Source organism: Pituophis catenifer, unplaced genomic scaffold, assembly GCF_029215685.1.
Source record: "Pituophis catenifer annectens isolate HBS135680 unplaced genomic scaffold, rPitCat1.0.hap2 SCAF_6, whole genome shotgun sequence".
Taxonomy (NCBI): Eukaryota; Metazoa; Chordata; class Lepidosauria; order Squamata; family Colubridae; genus Pituophis; species Pituophis catenifer.
In genome coordinates, this window is record NW_027256886.1 from 15,823,879 (window position 1) to 15,840,492 (window position 16,614).

The 16,614-nt window shown below is 41.8% G+C and overlaps 1 protein-coding gene across 3 annotated transcripts; it reads left to right on the forward strand.

The window, feature by feature from the left end:
* The first annotated feature begins 568 nt into the window (after window positions 1–568).
* Window positions 569–16,474, forward strand: LRRC34 (leucine rich repeat containing 34). 3 transcript variants are annotated; one of them, XM_070946476.1, is made up of 11 exons: window positions 569–588; window positions 1,914–2,035; window positions 4,233–4,354; window positions 6,105–6,169; window positions 8,165–8,248; window positions 9,518–9,646; window positions 9,860–9,955; window positions 10,450–10,604; window positions 12,733–12,888; window positions 13,945–14,071; window positions 16,260–16,474. In XM_070946476.1, exons 2-11 carry the CDS (start codon window positions 1,920–1,922, stop codon window positions 16,461–16,463), a joined length of 1,254 nt encoding a protein of 417 aa, XP_070802577.1. In that variant the 5' UTR covers window positions 569–588; window positions 1,914–1,919; the 3' UTR covers window positions 16,464–16,474. The 3 variants fall into 3 exon arrangements, with proteins under 3 accessions (XP_070802577.1, XP_070802575.1, XP_070802576.1); XM_070946474.1 differs by lacking the exon at window positions 12,733–12,888; XM_070946475.1 differs by lacking the exon at window positions 16,260–16,474 and having other exon boundaries at window positions 12,733–12,956; window positions 13,945–13,979.
* Window positions 16,475–16,614: the final 140 nt, after the last annotated feature.

Genomic DNA, 16,614 nt, shown 5'->3' on the forward strand with positions numbered 1-16,614 from the left:
CCCTTTTTTCATGCAAGGACTCAAAGTACTGCTCCTTCCTCCTGCTATTTTTTTCCCCCTAAGAAACCACCGGCAAGGCAGGGCATCTTCGCATCTTGGCATTTTGACTCCGAATATGCGAATGTGGCCAACCCCGCAGCCTTGGCCGCTTCACAGGAAAGGAAATACATCAAATCGCATCCCTGCCAAATCTCTAGAGCAGGGCTCTCCAACCTTGGCAACTTTCAGACTTGTGGACTTCAACTCCCAGAATTCCTCAGCCAACAAAGCTGGTGAGACTAAGTAAATGCCTTTGATCTAGGCAACTTTTAAGACTTGTGGCAAAAGCTGGCTGAGGAACTCTGGGAGTTGAAGTCCACAAGTCTGAAAGTTGGCAAGATTGGAGACCCCCTGCTCTAGACGGCTACAAGGGGGAGGAGAGTGGAGGGGGGGCGGTGAGGAGAGAAGGCGGCGCATGCCCATTTCGAAAAGCGTGTGTGGTCGCCATAGCAACCGCGGTCCGGGCACCGTGTGTTTCTCTCGAGCAGCCCGATCTTTGCCAAGGAATCGCTTCGCAGCCACGGAGGGAAAAAGGCAGCGTCAACACAGGTAAGCGGTAGGAGGCTAAAATGGCACGGCAAGGGAAATATGCAAATGCACATCTGTAACCGTGAGAAAATGCCCACCGATGTGGATCTTTAAAAATTAGAAGAAAAGATATTCATTGAGCATCCGGAGTCATGGTGTTCCAAAGGCTCACACTGGACCTGTGCCAGTACTGTACAACGGTTCGTTTAGTGACCGTTTGAAGTTGCAGCGGCACTGAAAAAAGTGACTTAGAGCCATTTTTCACACGACCGTTGCAGCATCCTCCATGGCCATGTGATCAAAATGCGAGCATATGGCAACTGGTGCACACCAGAACAACTAGACACAAGGACAGTTTGTTACCCTCACTCTGCTAAACAATTAATTCCCACAACATTGTCAAACTATTTACTAAGACTGTATTCCTACTATTCTTCTCAACCTTCCTACTACCGATTTCCTTTTCTACTTATGACTTGTTGATTATGATTGTTACGATTTATATTGTTTATTAGTTCCTACTATGATTTATGTTGATTCTTATTTAGTATCCTATGACTATCACCAAGTGTTGTATCTTATGATTCATGATGAACGTATTTATGATGATTATGATCATGATTTTTCACTTATATCTTTTATGTACACTGAGAGCTTATGCACTGAAGACAAATTCCTTGTATGTCCAATCACACTTGACCAATAAAGAATTCTATTCTATTCTATTCTATTCTATTCTATTCTATTCTATTCTATTCTATTCTATTCTATTCTATTCTATTCTATTCTATTCATGTATTTATTAGGACAATTGCAGTCTCCCAGGGTTATATGATCACCTTTTGCACCCTCTGACAAGCAAAGTCAGTAGGGAGGTCAGATTCACTTAACAAAATATTACTAACTTTAGCAACTGCAGTGATTTACTTAACTACCGTGGCAAGAAAGGTCGTTAAATGGGGCACATCTCACTAAACAACTGTCTTACTTAATAACAGAAATGTTGGGCTCCATTGTTGTAAGTTGAGGATCTCTTTCCAGATGATCATGTAGAGAAATGTTTCAAGTTTGGTAACATGAAGACATGTGGGACTTCATTTCCCAGAATTCCCCAGCCAGCAGTTGAAGCCCACAGGCCTTCATGTTACCAAGTTTGAGAAACACTGATTTAGCTTCCTGGATTGTGGGCTCTGTACCACAGCTGCTGCTAGTTCCTTCCAATTTGCAGGAAGATTCCATAAACATATACCCAGCCGAGGGTTTCTTGTGAGTGTCTGTACATGACGACGCTGCTCATAGATGCTATAGAACCAGTGCCTGTTTTCTCACCTTCCTTTCCATTTTAGGCAAGCATGCTAGCATGCATGAGCCTGGATCAACAATATTCTGAAACCTGCAGAGAAGTAAAACAACCCGTGAACCCATTCATAAAGCGCATTCTCCAAGAAGTGAAACTCCATGATGAAGCGTAAGGCAACATAGTAAAACTAAGCCAATAACTCATTAAATATTCTGGGCATACGAAATGCTTTTGAAAACTATGATTTTGCAGCAGGAAAATTTGGATTCTGCAAGCTTCAGGACACATATAAAGTACAGACTTGCTTAATGACTGGGTGCTTGGCAACTATTTGGAGGGACTACCTCCCTCCCACTCTTGGAACCTGGAGGGACCAGGTTCCAAGAGTGACATTCTCTACAGTCACATGATGTAATTTATACATTTGTTTGCAAAAAAATCTCCCTAAGAATGCATTGACTCGCTTAACGACCATCACGTTCACATAACAAAGGCTGCATTTGCTTTATGACTGCCACAAATTTTTTTAAAAAAAATTGAGTCGATCACATGGGTGCCTCGACTTATGATTGTCATGACTTAGAACCATAAATTTGGCTCAATTATGGTTGTAAGCTGAGAGTGTCTATGGAGATTCTCAGTCATGGTTGTCCCAAAGGTGCTTTTTCAAGAGGCAACTGGACTTTCTGGTTTTTCTTGGAAGACATTTCACATCTCACGCAAGAAGCTTCTTCAGCTCTGAAGAAGCTTCTTGGATGACAAGCGAAACGTCTTGCAAGAAAAACCAGAAAGTCCAGTTGCCTCTTGAAAAAAACACCTTCGTAAGTTGAGAAATATTTGTATGCAGATGTGTCTCTATATATTCATATTGTACAATGAGGTAAAACAGAGGAAGGTTAAGAAACTTTACCCTCCAGGTCCCAATGGAGATTTCTCAGATTTTCCCAAGTATTATGGGTGAGATTTTTGAGATCTTTACTAGGTGTTGCTTCCAGAATTCATTTGCAAAATCACAAGAAAATTGTGAGATTCTGGAAATTGAAGCAGACAGGTAGAATTATTTGTCCAATAACAGAATGCTGTAGTAGTTCAATGCAGAATTGCCTATGTGCTTCAAAGCATGCAATTGTCTTGGAGTTATAGCATTGGGCCTTTGAGGCTGTATGCATTGCTCAACCGAAGAGTGCATTCTTTGTATGAAAAAAGGGCCAGAGGCACCTTCGATTTGAAATCTCTGCAGCCCAGCTGGGGATAATGCTGAACAGGTTATCCTTCAGAGGTAGAACAAAGGGATTTTCCTGCAGAGAATACCAGGTTGGATCTCTGCTCTTGTCAAAGATGGGTGAGAGGGGGGATCTGCCTAAAGCCCAAACTGCATTTTGCCAAATGACTGATAATCCTGGGCTAGATGAACTAATGCTGTGTGACTCAATAAAACAGCTTTTCTGCCTTCCAGCCAAAGCAAAGAAATTACTAAGGGAGGAAATCCTGAGACAAGCTCCCTAAATGCTAAATAGAATCTATTGCATTTCTGATATTAAGGACAAGGAGGATTGCATCATGATATCATTTACTTTGGAGCAAATTGAGTGAGACTTACAGTTTTTAAAAATCCACCTGCATGTTCTGACGTAGGCTTCCTTAAGTAGCAAGAAGCAGAACCTTAGTCCCGGTAAAACCCCTTTTATTTACAAGACTGTGAATTACGTTCATTCACAGTCAGTACGGCTTTGCAAACAGTCTTTCAGAGGCATATTTATTAACACACCTTATCTCACTGGGAAAGCTGCCAGATAATTAGTTTCCAACTGCAGACAAGGCAAAACTTGGCCCACAGTCTTTTAAAATCATGAACAGATCCTTTCCACTTTGGCAAAAACCGACTGAACAAATTGTTTCCTGCAAAAGCCCCCTCCCCGTTCACTTCTCTTTTGTTTCCTATGGGAGGGGCCATTCACCTCCAAGGTGCGTCTTTACTCCTGAGTTGACCCTGCTTTCTTAGTTGTTCTTGTCTTCTGGCAGCTCTGCGCATGCGCATATTGGGAACAGGCTCCAACTCTTCTTCTGACTCACTGCTGTCTAGCTTCCTCTCTGCCTCCAATGCAGAGCCCTCGCCCGTGTCTCCCCAGCCCCCAGGGCTGGTCCATGTTCCTCCCCAACCTCCTCACTGTCCGACTCTGCTGCCAGCTCCGCAGGCTGCCGTGGGCCACAACACTGCATATGCCTGGATGCATTTCAGATTATGAATCACTTTTTCCTTTCAATGAAAGAGAAAGAGGGCTCTGCAAATCCATGAATAATGTTTAAACCTCCCTTTTAATTGGACAGCGGCAACAAAAAAAGCTTCTGTTTATGTTGTCCACAGGTTGGCCAAAAGGATAACTGTTAAAATAGCTGGGAATAACCGCTTGATACCTGTGCAGAAAGTGACCGATTCTGATTTTCAAATCCTTGCGTCTGTCTTTATGAACAATGTGTTTCTTACAGGTATGTATCCTTATTTGAGCCTCTGAAACACAAACTAATGCAGAGGTCTTCAAACTTGATAGCTTTAAGACTTGTGGACTTCAACTCCCAGAATTCTCCAGCCAGCTATGCTGGGTGGAGAATTCTGGGAGTTGAAGTTCACAAGTCTTAAAGCTGCCAAGTTTGAAGACCTCTGCTCTAATGTGTTAAAGGAGCTCCTCTAGAATCAGATGGTATAATTGAAGGAAGACTTGAAGTTTAGATTTTCCAATTTATCCCAAAAGTGCTTTTATTTTAAAGGCAACTGGACATTTCTGATTTTTTTAAAAGACGTTTCACAATACCGAAAGATATTCTTGGATAAGAAGTGAAATATCTTAAAGAAAAATCAGAATGTCCAGTTGCCTTTAAAATAAAAGCAACTTTGGGACAACCCTGACCTGAATGAATGAGAACCTCCATACAGATCTCCCCATTATGTCACAAAAGCACAATCAGAGAATGCAACCGTTGTGAAATCCCACTTTCGACCCAGTGTAATATTCAGATTAGGTCTTGGAATAAAGCAAGAATAAGCTTCATGAATGAATTTTGCAGTTAGAGAAAGCCAATGGAATAGAATAGAATAACAGAGTTGGAAGGGACCTTGAAGGTCTTCTAGTCCAACCCCCTATTTAGGCAGGAAATCCTACACCACTTCAGACAAATGGTTGTCCAATCTCTTCTTAAAAACTCCCAATGTTAGAGCATTCACAACTTCTGGAGGCAATTTGTTCCACTGATTAATTGTTGTACAAAGGAAATTTCTCCTTAGTTGCTTCTCTCCTTGATTAGTTTCCATCCATTGCTTCTTGTCCTGCCTTTGGGTGCTTTGGAGAATTGCTTGACTCCCTCTTCTTTGTGGCAGCCGAGGGGTGAAATGCTTCCGGTTCGGACCGGATCAACTGATCCGGTAGCGATGGGAGCGGGTGGTTCGGAGAACCGGTAGCAAAAATCCCTGCCCTCCCCCCCACTATGCCCAGCTGAGCTGCCCGATCATCAGAGGCTTTTTTTTTTTAACTTTTAAAAGCATTTTTTCTACAACTCTTCCAATGAAAAAATGCTTTTAAAAGTTAAAAAAAAAAAGGCTCCAATGATTGTGCAGCTCAGCTGAGATCGTCAGAGGCTTTCCAAAGCATTTTTTTCTGCAACCTCTTGGCCGAAGAGATGGTAAAAAAAATGCTTTGAAAAGTCTCTGACGATCCCAGCTGAGTTGCCTGATAGTCAGAGAGGCTTTCAAAGCATTTTTTAAAAAGCCTCTCTGATGATCCCAGCTGAGTTGCTTGATCGGCAGAGGCTTTTCAAAGCATTAGAAAAAATGCTTTGAAAAGTTAAAAAAAAAAAAAAGTTGGCCACGCCCATCCAGTCACATTGCCCCCCCCCCCCAAACCATGCCCACATAACCGGTAGTAACAAATTTTACATTTCACCCCTGTGGCAGGCCCTTATATATTGGAACACTGCTATCATGTCACCCCTAGTCCTTTTTTTCATTAAACCAGACATACCTAATTCCATCAACCGTTCTTTATATGTTTTAGCCGCCAGTCCCCTCATCATCTTGGTTGCTCTTCGCTGCGCTCTTTCTAGTCTCAACATCTTTTTTTACATCGTGGCGATCCAAACTGGATGCAGTTTTGGGGTAGAGAATGTGATGGGAAGCGTTAAGGTATTGTTACAAAAGTGATTACAACTACGGTCTGTTCATTTTTGCATCCTTTGTTTTTTTCAGGGCTGGACCTGAGATACAATCTCTTAACTGATGCTGGTGCAGCCCACATTGCTGCTTTCATTCAGGTATCTATGAAGCAGACTAGAAATCCCTGTTCCTTGAATTTCTTGGGCTTGAATTGCATTTGCCCTTCATGTCTGTTGCAATTAAAACTCCCAGTCTTTCCTTGCAGGGTGGAGATTCTAGAATTCATAAACCCAGCATACCTACAGAGGATTGTGGATAAGATTGGGCCAGCCTAGTTCAGGTTGTCCTCAATTTATGACTACGATTAGGACTAGAATTTCTGTTGCTAAGCAATATACTTGCTAAGTGAGTCACGCCTAATTTTGCCACCACTTTTTGCCACTTTTGTTAAGCAAATCACTGCAGTTGTTAAGGGAATCATGCAGTTCTGAAGTGAATCTGGCTTCCCCCCAGTGATTTTCCTTGTTGGAAGCCAGCTGGGAAGATTGCAAATGGGGATCACATGATCCCGGGCCCTTTCAATTGTCATAAGTCATGCTACCAACTGCCTTAATTTTGATCACATGATGATTGAGAATACGAGGACTGTTTGTAAGTCACTTTAAGTAAGCCAAATGCTATTGAAAAGTCGAATGGTAGCAAAATGATGGTTGTAAGCAGTGATGAAATTCAATTTTTTTAAATACCGGTTCTGTGGGTGTAGCTTGGTGGGCATGGCAGGGGAAAGATACTGCAAAATCTCCATTTCCACCCCACTTCAGGGGAAGTATACTGCAAAATCCCCATTTCCTCCCCACTCCTGGGGCCAGCCAGAGGTGGTATTTGCCGGTTCTCCAAACTACTCAAAATTTCCGCTACTGGTTCTCCAGAACCTGTCAGAACCTGCTGGATTTCACCCCTGGTTGTAAGTTAAGGATTATTTGTAATACTACTTTTGTGTTGAAGGAGAATTCCAGAAATTCAGGCAGCTTATGTGAGTCCCCAAGCTGTTTCTGTCACTGAATGCTCTTATGTTATTTAGTGGTGTGGTTTGGAGCAATCAGAAGAGCTCTTTGCAGAGTCCTTGCTTCCCACCACTTAAAATTGTACATCATCTTCTCTGACCATTTCCGGTTTGGGGAGAGTTGTTCTTAGTATCAAACTGAGGTGAACTGGTGTCACGTGGTTACAGAAATCCTCCCCAAATCTGTACCTGAGATGGGAGATTGCATGGAGCCATGTAACTGTTAAAGGGATGCGGTGGCTCAGTGGCTAAGATGCTGAGCTTATCGATCAAAAGGTCAGCAGTTGAGCGGTTTGAATCCCTAGTGCCGCGTAACGGGGTGAGCTACTTGTCCCAGCTTCTGCCAACCTAGCAGTTCGAAAGCACATAAAAAATGCAAGTAGAAAAATAGGGACCACCTTTGGTGGGAAGGTAACAGAGTTCCATGCGCCTTTGGCATTTAGTCATGCTGGCCACATAACCACGGAGATGCCTTCGGACAGCGCTGGCTCTTCAGCTTTGAAACGGAGATGAGCACTGCCCTCTAGAGTCGGGAAAAACTAGCACTGGGGTCTGCAATCTTAAACACTCAAAGAGCCATTTGGACCCGTTTCCCACAGAAAAGAAAACACCGGGAGCCACAAAACCCTTCCTGTGCCTGACTATTTCTTGAGCAGCCACAAAACTAGCATATGTAGTTGAATTAAATGTTCTGTTTTCTTCTGAAACTTTTCTTTTCTTGGATTTATCCATGGTTGGCCAACCAGGGGTTGAAAAGCTCAATAAACCGTGTGCTGGCGGGTGTTGCACATTGGCGGTGGTGACATATATTTTGAGTGACAGGGAGCCTCAGCAGAGGGGTGAAAGAGCCACATGCGGCTCTAGAGCCGCAGGTTGCTGACCCCTGGACTAGCATGTATGCGCGAGGGGCGCCTTTATCTTTATGTAACTGTTGAGCCCTAACTCTCAGCCACGTGTTGCAAGTGTTGGTCTGTCGACCAAACTGGAATATTTGTTGCGCATTCGTCACAAGGAAACCAATCTTTGGAAGGGTGTGAAAGAGATCCAGCGAGGACAACATTAACAACACACCCCATGTCTTTGTATTTAGGATAATCGGACCCTGCTCTACCTCAATCTGATGTTTAACGACATTGGTACCCTTGGAGCAGAATTCATAGCTAAAGCAATGCACGTAAGTGTGGATCAAGGCACAGAAGAGATGAGCTTCCCATTTGGAGCAAGGCACATTGGGATGTAAAGTTTTTTACTCAATAGTTTCAAATTAGGCAGTTGGGGTGTGGATTCAGTCTTACTACAGTCTCTGTGCAGGACCAGTCCTTAGGTCAAAAGTGGGGAACTATGGCCCAGGGGAGAAATCCAATTTTTTTTACTACCGGTTCTGTGGGCGTGGCTTGGTGGGCATGGCAGGGGAAGGATACTATAAAATCTCCATTCCCACCTCACTCCAGGGAAAGGATACTGAAAAATCCCCATTCACTCCCTATTCCTGGGGGACAGATATTGCAAAATCTCCATTTCCACCCCATTCTGGGTCCAGCCAGAGATGATATTTGCTGGTTCTCTGAAGTGCTCAAAATTTCCGCTACCGGTTCTCCAGAGCCTGTCAGAACCTGCTGGATTTCACCTGCTGAGTCAATCCCATTGGGGTGAGACCATTCCTCAGGTAACCTGGACCTATAATTCCACTTGCAGCAAGTTTTCTTCCCCTCTTGATGGCAATTAGATGATTTTAGAAAAAAGTCTAAGTTTCCAAATATATAGAACAATGGTTCTCAGCCTTGACAACTTTAAGATGTGCAGGCTTCAACTCAGTAGTGGGATTCAAAATGTTTTACTACCGGTTCTGTGGGTGTGGCTTGGTGGGTGTGGCATGGCATGGCTTGGTGGGCGTAGCTTGGTGGGCATGGCAAGGGAAAGATACTGTAAAATCTCCATTCCCTCCCCACTCCAGGGGAAGGTTACTGCAAAATCCCCATTTCCTCCCGATCAGCTGGGACTCGGGAGGCAGAGAATAGATGCGGGCAGGGCCAGTCAGAGATGATATTTACCGGTTCTCCGAACTACTCAAAATTTCTGCTACCAGTTCTCCCGAACTGGTCAGAACCTGCTGAATACCGCCTCTGCTTCAACTCCTAGAATGCATCTTGGTTGAGGAATTCTGGAAGATGAAGTCCTCCACACATCTTAAAGTTGTCAAGATAGAGAAACACCCTGAGATAGAATGTCAGGGATAACACCAGTCTCTCCTCAGCCTGACATCATCCAGGAAGGGTGGGTGAGTGGCTAAAATTTTTTAAATTCCCTGTGGAAATTGTGAACATTAATGTTGTAGCATATGCAAAGGATTGGGAAAGAGCCATGCTGGCTAGGGATTTTGGAAAGTTCCAGATGGGGACCAATTTAAACTGTTGCAAAGAAATAATTGAAGTTTTCCTTCTAGAGGAACGAAACACTATGTTACTTAAGAATGACGGGCAACAAGATTGAGAATAAAGGAGGAATGTATTTTGCAGCTATGATACAAGTGAACAACACGATACAGAAGTTAGATTTTGGAGACTGTGACCTGGTAAGTAAAGTTAAAACAAAATTATTTGAGAGAGTTGTCAAAAAGAAAAACATAACTCAACCATGTTTTACAGTACACAGCCAAGAAAGATTTACCATTATGGGTTTTGAACAGAATTTAAAATGTTAATTTTAAGTGTTAGCTGAAGTTGTTCAAGTTTAACTGTGGAGCTGAGGTGACTTTTTCTGGATTTGTTATTTTTTTTATTTTCAGGGTACGCAGAGCATGATAGCTTTGGCAACTGTTTTGAATCACAATGAGTCAATTAAAGCTTTAAATCTCAACAGGCCAATTCTGTACAGTGAAGAAGTGAGTATGCTGGGTATTTTACTAGCAATGACACATGGCCATGAAAACACCCCTAAATTTAAGTTGATTTCCCTCCCTCTGGGGAAGAATAGATGGTAACAATTATAAATAAGGATCAAAATCTTAGGCAATGTCAAGTTTCCTTGTCCTTTGAATCTACACTAGCCAAACCCAGATAAAACCTAACGTATCTCCCTCCTCACACTTGGAAAGCACCAGTTGGGAAAGGCTGTGGTTAGGAGCCATGGTGGCTCAGTGGTTAGAATGTAGTATTACAGGCTAATTCAGCTCACTGCCAGGAGTTCGATCCTCAGTTGCTCAAGGTTGACTCAGCCTTCTATCCTTCTGAGGTCGGTAAAATGAGGACCCAGATTGTTGGGGGCAATAGGATGACTTTGTAAACTGCTTAGAGAGGCCAGTATATAAGTCTAAATGCTATGGCTATTGCTACCTGGAATCGGTTCAAAATGTAATTTAATAATATGGAACTTCAGGAAGAAACCACCATCCACATAGCTTCTATGCTGAGAGTCAACTGCACCTTGGTGGAATTGCATTTATGTAAACATGGAATGAAGAATTTTGGGATTGAACGTCTGTGCGATGCCTTGTATGACAATAGCACCCTCCGATATCTTGATCTCAGCTGGTAAGAGAGTCTTGAACAATATAGATTGTTTTGTTAGAATAGGGGTTCTTTTTTTAGCACTGGGCTTCTTTTTTTTAACAGGGCTTCTTTTTTTAACACTGGGCTTTTTTTTTTTAACAGGGCTTCTTTTTTTAACACTGGTAATTCTGAAAACTTCTGCCGTCTAGTTGTTCCTCATCCTCCTTCACAAGCCTGCTGATATTCCCCCTTTGTATGGAGGTAGAGATAAACAATTGCACTTCTCTTGCATTAATCCAGGCTTCCCTAATTTAACAGGGTTGGGCTTCAAAAATTTTAGCAAGGGGTTCTCTGCCCAGGTGCTGGGTAGACATGGCTATGATGGACATGGCCTAGTTAGCCTCCTACACCATGGTAGGAGGGGTGTTTTTGCCCTCCACGGGCTCCAGAGGATTTCCTTGAGCCTCTGGGAGGGCGAAAAGGGCCTCCCCAGGCTGAGGAGGCCCTCTGGAGTCCACTTCTGGGTCCAAAATGGGTCCATTTCTGGACTTCCCGAACTTCTGGTAGGCCCGTTTTTCGCCCTCCCCAAGCCTCTGCACACCCTGAATTTACCTGCATCCAAAACTGGCTGCATGGGGACTCCTGGGAGGGGAGGGGTGGGTGGGGCCAGCCAGGAGTGGGATTTGGGGGTTCTCCGAACTGCACAGAATCTTAGCTAGAGGTTCTCCTGAACCCCTGCGAACCTCCAGCAGTCTACTCCTGTTTTTAGATATGTTGAGATTTCTTGAATGTCCAATTGTCACATGTGGGTGCATACATTTTGAGAAATATGATTTTGGGGATACGATGGCAAATTCTACTGAAATGGATGCTATTAAGATTCGGAAAAGGTCTGGTTTTCACCAATTTTGAACCAATGTGCTAGAAAAGAAATCATATTAATAATATTGGATAATAGTTAAAGTTATGTTGTGGGTTTCAAGTTTTATATCCAAATTCAGGTCCAGATTAAAGTTGTGATTTTGTATCCCATTTTCTAGGAATAAAGCCAACTAATGACAATGGGATTCACTTTTGAGTAGAAATATAAAATGAAATGGTTGGAAAGATCTAGAACAGGGCTGTCAAACTCGCAGCCTGCAGCTCGGATGCATCATGTGCTGGCCACATCCATACCCAGTTTAGCAAAGGGGGAAAAAGTCGCGATACATCACATGACGCCGCTGTAACGACGCAAGTTTGACACCCCTGATCTAGAAGATCGTCTATTACTGGTGTTTTCCAACCTTGGCTATTTCCAGATGTGTGAACTTCATGTTTCAGAATTCCAATAGTCAGCATGGCTAGTGGATGAAAATTCTGGGAGCTGAAGTCCACGTACCAAGTGTGGGAAACACTGATTTATTCCAACCCACTTCCTAATACAGAACTGCACCATAATTGTAGATGACTGTCTGTTTCTATTTAAATCCCTCCAATGAAGGAAGAACCATTAATTCCTGAAGTTTCATTGTTGAGCAGCTCTGACCTTTAAGAGATTCTTCCTAATATCCATCAGAGCTCTATTTTTTTTGTAATACTTTATTGTCTTGTGAAATTGTGGGCAATTCTGCCTCATCTTCATGACAGTCCATCAGATGCTTTAAAAAAGAGTTATTATGTCTTCTTATAGTTTTCCATTTTCCAAGCCATACCCATAATCACTTCTCATAAGACTTTTTCCCAGGCCTCCTAACATCTTGGTTGTTTTCGAGACACACTCCAGTATCTTACTGTTATTCCTAAAAGATGGTGCCCAGAATTGGCACAATATTTGAGGTGCAGTCCCACCTACCTAGAGAAGACTCAAAGAAATCAATGGAACCTAAATCATATAATGCAGCTCGTTCATAAATAAATACATGTAGACTTGACAGCTTTCCTAGCCTTTTTGAACAATGTAGAGGAAGGAAGGGCAATTGTATAATACAACATGGCATTAGAGTATTAGTTGCCAATATGTATTATTTAGGAAACAACCACGCATATTTTTTCTATAATGCCTTCTCACTTCTGACTGCGCAAAAATACATTATAGTATTAATTAACCTTTGTGGACTGCAATACAGTTCCTCCTCTGGAACACAATCCATTCTTTTAAAAATGAATATTTATGCTTATCTCTTTTCAGTAACAAAATTAGCCGAGATGGCATGAAGTTTCTAGGACAGCTATTAAAACAAAACACTACACTCGAGATTGTGGATCTTAATTTTAACAGGATAGAGAATGATGGTGCTTTCTACCTGAGCGACGCCCTTGCTACATATAATCGGACCCTCCAAGCGTTAGTATACAAAATCTTTATCCCTAGACATTATGGATGTGATAACACAAGAGTATTGAAAACTGCAGGTATGAATGAAACCGCAACAAAAAATGGAAAAATTATTCAGGCTGTTATTTTTTAAGCACAACAGCCACATTTAGAATGCTCTTTTAAAATGTTTTAGATAGAACATCAAAAAAATAAATAAAAATCAGCATATTTAACTATGGCTTTCATTATTTGTTAGGGATTTCTTTTTTTAAAAAAGGTCCTAAAAATCATGCCTGTAACCAATTTTATGAAGATTGGGTTTAGATAAGTAGTTTGCATTACATAATATCCACCTACTTTTGTGAGCCTAGGATGAGAAAGTAAGTGGGCTGTTTCAAGTTTCTTTAAACAAAATTGAACAAAATTAAACTTCAAACAAAATTGAACCCATCTGAATCTGTGTGATCACAGCTTAAGCACATGTCTCCTGGTGCCAAAATCTTCCTGATCTTATTTCATTTGCCTGTAATCACTCTTCAGTGTGCTGATACCTGGGTCTGTGATGTAAGCTTTTTATATGTCCATTTAGGCCATGGTTTGCTTAGCCACGGTTTGCTGAAAGCCATAGTGGTCTGTTTCATCCACAACACTTAAGTTATCAGAGCATAGATAAGAAGCCCTAAGGAAAATGGAAAGTGACATTTTCCATGAAGTTCCTAATCATCAAACAAAGGAGAAATTAGCACCAGGGGGTGGGCCAGAGACATAAACACTGTCATGTGTAAAAAGGGATAGAAAGCAAGATGGACTTTGTGGTTCTTGATAATGATAGCAGATTTGGTTATGGATGGAGAACAAAATATAGAGTTGCATCTAATACAGGGGTCTCCAACCTTGGCAACTTTAAGACTTGGGGACGTCAACTTCCAGAATTCTGGGAGTTGAAGTCCACAAGTCTTAAAGTTGCCAAGGTTGGAGACCCCTGATCTAGTATACAGATATTTTCTCATGCAGTTTGAAAAAGGCTAAGGCTGGTCAACTTTGCTCCAAAACTTTGTTTTCTGCTTTATATTCTTTTCTTAGGCTAGCAGTGACGTACAACAATATATCTGGACCAGGATTAGTAGCATTTTCAGAAGCCATGAAAATAAACCCTGTCCTTTCGTACATCTACATCTGGGGAAACAAATTTGATGAAGATGCTTGTGTGGTAGGTCCTTCTGCTCAAAGGTTTCTTCAGATATAGTGAACTAGTTGTCCTTCGTGATAGTCATCATCATCATCACTTGTAAAGCAATTCCATCTGCCAGCCCCTTGCAGAGGAAGGATGATGTTGTCACCCGTTACCATTCACCTTAAGGCCAAATATCTTGTCCTCCTTTCTTGTGCAACTGACATTTGGGCAATAGTTTGTGTAGGGTTCACACATTGCATAAACCCAGGTTGTGCTTTTTTAAGTGAAGGAACTGTCTGAATCCAGCCACTGAGGCTTTCTCAATGTGCACTTCAGTTCCTAGCATGGGAAGAGCTGTTTACAACTTGTAAATGACATTTGCTCGCTTCAGTGTTTCCCTTTTTTTAAAATATTATTAAAGAAACAAGTTTAAGTAAGTTTATTTAATAATATGGAAAATGGGAAATTAAACAACTAAGCCGACAATTGTCATTTAAATAATTGAGTGATGAAACATAGATTGGTTCTCTTAGTATGTATATATAGTGGGCCTCTTTTCTTTTTCTCCTCTTGTTGCATATAATGCAGACAAATATTTTTAAATAAGAGGGTTATAATAAATTATTGCTTAATGAGCATATCCCACCACTCTCTGTTTTTATAATCCTGCCCAGGGGAAGAAGTTCCTCTCACCTGATATGAAAGCTATTTAAAAAAAAAAACTTATTGAACTCTTGCACTGAAATGTAGCCCAGCATATAAAAATTAGACAAATTTTCTCCATTATGTTGACAATCAACTTCCTTTCACACCTATCTTCTCTTTTTTCTTCCTCTATCTTTAGTCTGTCAAAATATAGATGGCATAATGCCCACAGTAGGGATTATCTTCTTTTGCATTTTGTTCCATTATTCCATCTATTTCTAACCTGTGACATTATTGTCAATCTGTTAACAAAATAACCATTACTTTTTTTAAGGAAAGTGCAGCCAGGATTGCTAGTGAGATTAGTGTAGATCTGGCTTCAGTGTAGAAAAAACACCACAATATCATCACTTACTGATTCTTTCTACTATGACCATTTGTCCCAGGGCAGCAAAGCATCTAGGATAAGGTGATGGGCTTCATTTGAGATGACAAGGCAGACATGGTGTGAAAGAATGGTTTGGTTGGTTCCGCACCATTAGTAGCTCTTCAGAGTAGGAAATCAAAGTCATGCAGGCCAAAATTACTTTTAAATTTATGTATAAGCTTAAATGGACTCCAGAGGATGGTAGAGGACAGGAAGGCCTGGAGGAACATTGTCCATGGGGTCGCGATGGGTCAGACACAACTTCGCAACTAACAACAAAAAACAAAATTTTGCAAGTCTAAATGCGCTTCTTCTCTCCTTTATCTTTGTGAGAATTAGGGAGGGTCAAACTGATGTTTTTTCAGGTTACAGTTCTGCTCTGGACTCAGGTTCCTTGATTACCGAAATACAAAAAAGATGTTGAGACCCTAGAAAGAATATAGAGGAGAACAAAATTTAGGGGGTGGAGGCTAAGCAGCAGGATTAATGGTTGAGAGAACTGGGTATGTCTAGTCTAAGAGGATTAGAGGTGCCATGATCACTGTCTTTCAACACTTAAGGGGCTGTCACAGAAATGAAGGGGTTGAACGATTCTTCAAAGAGGTAGGACAAGAAGTGATGAGTGGAATATCGTTGAAGAGATGACAGATCTCTGTGTAAAGGCTTACCTCCAGAAATTATGGTTGCTCCATGAGTGGAGGGTTTCAAAAGACTGGACAGCCATTTGTCCACAATGGTATAGAGTCTCCTACTTGAGCAGGGATTGGGCTAGAACAGGGGTCTCCAACCTTGGCAACTTTCAGCCTGGCGGACTTCAACTCCCAGAATTCCCGAGCCAGCTTTGCTGGCTGGGGAATTCTGGGAGTTGAAGTCCTCCACACTGAAAGTTGCCAAGGTTGGAGACCCCTGGACTAGAAGACCTCTAACCCTATTATTTTATGTTCTACAATATGTTCTACTTTCATTTGACCATCGTCTTTGTGGCAGTCTCTGCCTGTCCCTCAAGATCTGTCTTTCTACCCACTTTCTACCCACATGTATTGTGGCCATATACTGTTATGCGGCATTCTTCATTTTATTTTCTTACTGAAAGTATTCCTGTGCCACTGCTTACTGCAAAAATGCTCAACTTCATATTCTGTGTTTTTTCAGGCATTTGCAGAATTGCTTGAGAGTGGCCGTTTGAAGCCCACTGGAACAGATGTTGAGCCCTACAAAGTGGATGGACGTGTATATCTTGCTGAGCTGTCCCATGGCCTTAAGCGTCATTACTACTGGACACCAAGTTATGGAGACCCAGATAACGAAGTTGAAAATGCATCCTTAGCAATAAATCCTGTTTCAGAACATTTATGAATATAATTCCCCCCTCCCCTTTTCAGGAGTGTTTTCATATGTGTACCTTGCATTTAACATACACAAGCATTTTTTTTAGGTGTTTGTATCATAATCATGACAACAATCAATGCTGGGAATCTGGCTTATTTCAATAGTTGGGGTCTCAAGG